This window comes from Panthera uncia, chromosome D1 (genome assembly GCF_023721935.1).
Source record: "Panthera uncia isolate 11264 chromosome D1, Puncia_PCG_1.0, whole genome shotgun sequence".
In the NCBI taxonomy this organism is placed as follows: Eukaryota; Metazoa; Chordata; class Mammalia; order Carnivora; family Felidae; genus Panthera; species Panthera uncia.
In genome coordinates, this window is record NC_064808.1 from 4,509,368 (window position 1) to 4,517,100 (window position 7,733).

At 43.3% G+C, this 7,733-nt stretch overlaps 1 protein-coding gene across 4 annotated transcripts in view; it reads right to left on the minus strand.

The window, feature by feature from the left end:
* KDM2A (lysine demethylase 2A) overlaps positions 1 to 7,517 on the minus strand; it is a 112,585-nt gene extending 105,068 nt beyond the window's left edge. Inside the window, exons 1-3 of one of the 4 annotated variants that reach the window (XM_049615739.1) lie at positions 6,439 to 7,517; positions 5,742 to 5,843; positions 5,094 to 5,218 (exon numbers count right to left, since the gene is read on the minus strand). Coding sequence is in view for 1 of the 4 variants with exons in the window: in XM_049615748.1 (XP_049471705.1) it covers positions 5,094 to 5,135 (42 nt within the window). In the remaining 3 variants the exon portion in view is untranslated. The remainder of the gene's footprint in view (positions 1 to 5,093; positions 5,219 to 5,741; positions 5,844 to 6,438) is intronic. The other 3 variants (XM_049615753.1, XM_049615748.1, XM_049615764.1) reach the window with 3 other exon arrangements.
* Positions 7,518 to 7,733: the final 216 nt, after the last annotated feature.

Below are 7,733 nucleotides of genomic sequence, written 5' to 3' on the forward strand. Positions count from 1 at the left end.
TAAAGTTAACATTTTTTCATTTGTAATGGCCCAAACACTATAAATATGTAAATATGTTCATCTGGGATGTGTGCTAAGCATATACGATATATATACATATATTACATATATATACATACACATATATATGTATATATATTAATATGTATGCGTATATATATTATATCTGTATATATATCGTCATAGCTTAAAGCTTCTGGTTCGAGGCGCCTGGGTGGCTCAGTTGATTAAGCATCTCACTCTTGATATCAGCTTAGGTCATGATCTCATGGTTGTGAGATTGAGCCTCACGTCCATGCTCAGCGTGGAGCCTGCTTAGGATTCTCTCTATCCCTCTACCACTCATTCTCTCTCTCAAAAGTAGCTTCTGGTTCTATGTACACTGCAAGACATACCCAGGTATTTGGCTCATCCCCAGTCACCAAACTCTCCTCCATTCCAGTGGCTTATTCCTAGCACTCAAGAAATTGGCAGCAAAGAAAAGTATTTATCAGGGCTTTCAACAACATCAACAAATACTTATTGAGCCCTTTCTGTGTTGTAGACGGAGTACTTTCTCTTTTTTTTGAGGCTACTTATTGAGCACTTTCTATGTGTAAGGCACTATTTGAAGCATCCAGTATATACCATAAACAAAAAGAAAGTCTCAACTCTCAAGGAGCATATACTCCAAAGGAGAGAGATGCACAAACAAACAAACAAGTATGGTACTGATTAGTGCTCAGCAAAATAAAACAAGAGAAAGTGATAGGGCTTAAATACAGTCCTCATTATGTGTCCCTAAAATATAGCTTACTGTGGAAGACTGATGCGTAAGAATAAAGAATTAGCTCCCTCATTATTTGCATTTTGAATCACCCAAAAAATGGGCAACAAGTTTTTCCTACATCATCAGTGAGGAGGCTGCAACACTCAGAACAATGTACTCCTCCACCAACACAGTTGAAGGTTAAGTCTAATGAAATAATTATAAGTAAGCAAATTCAACAATTTAGATCATCTTAATTTTTTTCCAGTTGTTAACAGTATGATACTTTCATGCTAGGAAAAAAATGGCTTAAAACTAGGATTTTATTTTGCCTAGTCCATTCTTGGTCAGAATAGACCTTAGTGTGGTCAGAAAGACCACTCATTCAGAGTAGGACTGTTTGCAAAAGGGTTAGCTGCTGCTGAATCTGGGAAGACAATTTTTAAGGGTAACCCAAAGAATGGTGAGAATATCACTAGGGCTTCAGTGCCCCCAGTTTCTTACAAAAGATAAATGATTTAACTGATTCGAAGAAAACCGTATGTTGGGAACATTAACAGTACTGAACATCCAATAGTATAAGAACATCCTTTAGAATATCTCTTAATGTCATCATCAAGATTGACAAGCAAACTGAATTCTCAAGTAAATCGACAACTCCTTCTTCAGATAACACCACTAGACTTAGGCGAATTCAGGAGGAAAAATATTCAGGTTACATAATTTCTTTTACCAGGAAGTATACTGTCTTCACTTTCTTTTACAATGATTTAGGTGTCCCTTTGTTTCTACAATTGCCTTTGGCAGAAGCTAATGAATTTTTTCCATACTAAATGTAACAATGTGTACAAAATATTATACACGTTGAAGGCACATATCGTAATCCAGTGTATTAAAATATTTAACAAGGGCCATCTCTTCCAATAAAAGTGGAAAAAGTCCCATGTTAAAGTGATACTACATAGCATAGAAATCTTAAGCATTTAAATGCACATTATTTTGCCCTTGATTTTCTATGCAATAATAAGGATTGCTCTGGATTGGTATGATTTTAGAAACCTGAAAGATCATTATAATTGCTAAGGATTTAACTTAACATTTTAGATTAAGAAACTGTAAGGTATTATACTGAACATTCCCTACAAATAAATACTTAAATATACACGGATAGTAACAAACATCCAAAACTACTCCAACACTTTGGCTCGTGAAATCAAATGGGAAAAAAAAAAAGTTCCATCTTCAGTACTTGTCAGTATTTCTCAATAAGGTTCTCCATCTAAATTTACCAGAAACACAGAAATAAATCCTCTTTACCTCAGGACAACCAAATACCCACCCATCGCCAACACTGAAGCTTCTATCCCTCTCACTGGACTACCCTTCCAAGTGTATCAATTTGCCTTAGAGATCTATCTGGCTTTGTTCTAGGAATCTATACACAAAACTACTAATCTTCTCATTAAAAAACAAAACAATGTCTTGCTTAGGAATAATCAAACATTGTTCGCCCACCCTTGTCATTTCCTACTCTGCAAAACAAGCATTCTCGCTCCAGAAAGTAGAGCGAATATCCCAAATGTACTACATACACACCATCTTCAAAGGTACAATTCTCTTCCACGTGTAATAGTAAATAGATTGGCAAAAGGCATGCCGTTTTTTTTAAACGAGCTGTTTCTGACTTTACAAAATGACAAAGAGGATATAAACAAATTCAGCCTATGCACTTGAGAAATACCTATATCATCAGCAAAAAGCACTGATATGATCTATTGTTAGATCATTACTATTAACAGTATTCTTACTAATAAAAATACAACTTTTTTTTCTTAAAGATAGGTAAAAGGTCCTAAATACAAAAAAGTCATTCCAAAATGAGTCTAGACTCAGGCTTTTAATACTGGTATTGTTTTCTCTCTCAAGAGGCTACTTTGAAGGTATATCACAGAGGGATGCCTATTTAGGTTTTGTCCCCTAAAACAACATGGAAGTAACATTTAAAAACACTATAATCAATATACTAGATAATTCCATTCAATTTGACAAATATATATTATACGAGATCATGCAAATTTTAATCACTAAGCCAAATAAACCTGTCATTTGTCTCTTTCAAACTTTATCCTCTATGACCAACAACTGCAAAACAAAAATAAGTTCTACACTTTAGCCTAAAGACAAGGTGTTAAAAAATAGTTAACTACTATAAAAATCAGCCTTTATAGTCTTAAAATTCCTCAAGTAAGATCTAACTTAATCAATGTTGGATCAATAGGAGCACTCACGAGAGAGAGAGAGAGAGAGAGAGAGAGAGAGAGAGACATACATGAAGTTTGGTAGGCAAACTTGTCACTCAAATAAGCTGCCAACATGCTCTCACATCAAAAATTATGGTATAGAAGGGATTTACACTTCAGATATAATTTGGTCACGTAATCTTAGAAAGGAAATACATGGGACGTCTGGGTGGCTCAGCTGGTTAAGCATCCGACTTCAGCTCAGGTCATGATCTCACAGTTAGTGAGTCTGAGCCTTGCGCCGCAGGGCTCTGTGCAGACAGTGAGGAGCGTGGAGCCTGCTTCGGATTCTGCGTCTCCCTCTCTCTCTGCCCCTCCCGTGTGTGTGTGAGCTCTCTCTCTTTCTAAAATACATGAACATTTAAAAAAAATAAAAAAAAAAAAAAAAAAAAAAAAGGAAAACAGACATCAGTCACTCTAAACTTCAGAATTATCACCCAAAATTCTAAATAAGAGCCCCCAAAATACCTGATGTACCCTCTTATACAACACTGCTACAATAGCACATGAACCAAAATAAAAAATATGCTAGATAAGGAAAGGGTTAATATGTGCAACAGGTAGCACTTTATGATTTAAAAAAAAAAAAAAACAAAAAAAAACTTGCCAGGACAAAAGTCACAGATTCCTTGGATCTCCTTACTGCTACCTCCCTATCTTAAAAATGTTAAAAAATGTGAAGAACTTTTGCTAGCTGAAGAAAAGGCTCTTCCTTTGAAAGACTGGATCCCAAGATCCAAGATCCCTCAGGTATTTATGTAACAGCTCAACAATTCTTATAGGCCTGACATGATACAAATGAATTCCCCATATAGAGCTGGGAATAATCACCTGGGAAGAGAATTTTGCAGCATCCTTTCTTCTACGTTCCCAAAGCTTAAGAAATGTCAAAACAAAAACCAATCCTTAGCACACAAAATTTCACTACTGATACACGTAGTTTATTTCTAAAAGCTAAAGAAATGTATTCTCAATACACGAATTGGGAGACAAGAGGCAAATCTCTGAAATAAGACTTGCCAGAACATACGCCTGCTAGATATACTTGCCAATGCACTCCACACCTTTGTAAGAGTCGCATTTAAAAAAAGAAAAAGTAGCCTTTGCTCAAAAAGAGTGGAGATCATCAGAAAATAGATTATAGAATCACTCTTTTCCCCCCCAAATTCAGTCTAAAATGCAGACCTAAAGAAGACCACCACAAATTCCTTCAGTAATCTTCTAGGTCTTTCAGTTTACCAAAATTCACACAGTACAGACAATTCTTTGGTTTTCCCCAAACCTTACTCTACAGACACACATTCAAATTTCTGAAATAGATGGTGAGAATATTAATAAAGTTCTCTTTCACTAGGAAATACCAAAATCAAATTCTTAAACTCCAATAGGGAAACCCTGAAAGTAGGTCTTAAAGCAGCAAGCATTCATATGCACACACAAGGAAATTCCCTCCAAATCATTACTAAGTAAAAATTTCTTTCAACAAGATGCATCTCATATTTCCCTCCCAAAAATACAAAACACAGAACTTTTGGTATTCCACATTTTCTCACTCAATACCCACCAACCCTCTAAACCTATCAGTATTACTTGTGTGTTAAAAAATAAAAATAAAAATCCATAGTTCTACTCCCCAGCTCAAAGCCACAAATCCTGACACACCATAATCTACAAAATGATATAGAACTACCCTTCCTCAGTTTCGCCCCTAAAATTTACATTCGAATCTAACTTAATCAGATTACAGTATCAGTATTGCAAAATTAGTGATCCTTGTCACGTTGTAATCCACAAAATCCTTTGATTTACAATAGTTTGTACAGAAATTAAGACTACACATACAAGTCCATTTCCAAACAGGATGAGTATTAAGGCTCTAACTGCTTGGCCTAAAAACCAAATGAATATACCTTCTTTCCTCTGGTACACAGAAAGGCCACCTGAAAAGTTTTAATGATAGTAGGTTCACAAATAGAAACAAAACAGTTATTGTGCTTCAAAATTGGAAAAAAAAAAAAAAAAAAAAAGGAGGATAAAATACTAACCAATCTCTGGCTGTAACGAATCCTTTCTTCTTCGGGTTCCATCTCTCACTCTTCTGTTGAAATTACTGTAAAGAAACCACTCCAGGGCTGCCTTCCTCTTCCTCCTTAGGAACCAGATTGCAACACTAAAGAATAATGATATGAGCAGAGATGAGAACTCATCCTCAAACTCAAGCTTTCAGAGAAAGAAGATTTAAGATATGTGTAAGTTAAAGGCTGACAAATCTGGTTCCTCTTCATCAGCCTGAGACCCCTCTGCTCTCGGGCAAGTGGTTCCATGTCATGACCAACATTAATCACGTTACAACTGTCCGAGGCCTAGGCAGAAGGAGGTGATGCTGGTTTCAGTTCCTGGTGGATGGGCCACACCACTGTTTCTCCCCACAGGACTACAATAAGCAAGCCTCCCCTTGATGGCAGCGATAGCAAAAAAAAAAAAAAAAAAAAAAAAAAAAGAGGTGGGGGGAGACTTTTATGTGTAGAGAGCTGACCAGGTGAAGCAGGCACTGAACTAATCCAGATCCCAATCAAATTAGTTCTCTCTCAATGGTAATTAGAAACTAAAGGGGGGGGAAAAAAGGGCAGACGACATAAAAAGAGGACAAGAAATCAGGATTTAAAGAAAGATTCCAAAACAATTTCCCATACCCCTCTAGCAAAGCCGCACACAATCGTCGCCTTCCTTCCCAGACTCCCTGGATCTTTTCATTCCCAAACCAACACTCCACCCCAACCAAGATGTGTACAACTCTGAAACAAATTCAAGAGAGTTGCATATCAGGTTCAAAAATTCCATTAGATCCTTTGGGATAAAGTAATAAAATGAGCGAATCCATCCAGAGAAACAAGTAAAATACATCTTTTCCAAAAATTACGACCGGTTTGCACCACCGTCGATCTATAATACCAAGAAAGGTTTTTCTTTTTTCTAAATATTCTCAAGGATAATGGCTTCCATAGGGAACGCAGATTTTTTTTTCCTCCTTTTTGTAACTACATTACAGCCACGTTAATAGCATCCTTTCAAAACTGCTCCAAGACCAGAGGACCCAATGACACAGTTTGCAAGAGCAGTTTGTGGCAGAGCCCTCCTAGAGGAAGCCCTTGTCCCAAGTCGGGAGGGAAAGAGACCGTGTTTGCACCCCCTGGGCGAGTGTCGCCCGGGACTGAAAGCAGCCAGGGCCGGCCAGGAAAATGGCAAATCTCGCCGGGATCCCCGCAAGGAAAGGCGTTTCAATGGTTCACCCATCGGAAAAAGAAATAGAAACTTTACATTAAGACTTTAGATGCCACGGTGAACCAAACTTCCAGGAGGGGGGGGGGGGCCGCGGAGGGGGAATCTCACCGGGGATTTTGCTCGTGAGTTCTTGTCCAAGTGAGAAGTAAAAGATTCCAAAAACTGAGAGGAAAAATTAAATCCCAAACGTCGTCTTCGGTTTTTTCCGTGGATCAACCCACTATCCAGAGAGGGTCAGGGCGACCCGGAAAAGAGGAAACAGTTGCTGAATCAAACCTCCTCTTCAGGCTTCGGAGCCCAGCAGTCGGAGGCGTCAGGAGAGGGGAGCGCGACCCCTCGGCGCCGAGCCCGGGGCGCCCCCGCCTCCCCCGGGCCAGCGGTCAGCAGCCCGAGCCCGAGCCCGAGCCCCGAGCCAGCCCCCGGCCGCGGGGAGCGCCCTCTTCGCCGTGCCCTAGGCAAGCAGCCGCCCGGCCGCCTCCGGAGCCCAGGAGCGGCGGCCGATCAGCTGAGACCGGCCGGCCCGAGGTTCCCCGCGCCGCCCCGGCCCCCCGGAACGCGGGCCCCGGCCCCGGGGGGCGGAGAGGGCGGGAGCGGCGCGGCGCGCCGGGCTGGGGGCCCGGGCTCCCCTCGCGTCTCCCCCTCAGCCGGGGCTCCGCGCTGCGGGACGAGCCCCCGGCTACTCCCCAGTCGCAGAGGAGGGACTCCGGGGGATGGGCCCCCTGGCGTTGCCCCTCCTCCCGGAGCGCCCCCTGCCCAGGATAGACGGAGCGGCGACAGGCCCAGCCGCTGGGAAGGTGCTCTGCGAGCCGCAGCCTCCGCCGCCGCCGCCGCTGCCGCCGGGGAGGGGTGTTGTTTCCCTCACACAGGAGGAGCCGCTGAAGCAGCCGCCGCCATTTTGAACCCGTCAGACTCTCACATACACACAGCTCCGCGGCGCACTGCGCAGGCGCCGCCCCCCCACCCCTCCTCCGGCTCGCCTCCACCCCCACCCCCCTCCAAGCCTCCCTTCGTTTCTTACCGCTCTCCAGGGCGCACGTGAACGCGCACGCGTCACTCCCCTCTAACGCGGACACTCCGCGGCGCGCGCACGCGCGGATGCGTCGGCCTCGAATCGCCCGCGCCCGACGACGCCGACGCGGCTCCCCGCCCCCCCTCGCGTCCGCCCCCCCCCCCCCCCCCCCCCCCACCCCCCCCCCCCCCCCCCGACAAGCAGTAGGGAGAAGCGCCCCGTTCCCTTTCAGCCGCCCTCTGCCCCAGTCGGCCCGTCACAGTCACACAACCTGAAGGCCAGGCGGCCTGGGCCAGAGCAGCCGTTGCCCGCCTCAAAGCGGGGTCTCCCGGGGTCAGGCTGCTGGGCCCGGCCGGTGCGACCTCGGCGCCGTGTTCGGGCCTGTCCAGGGCGA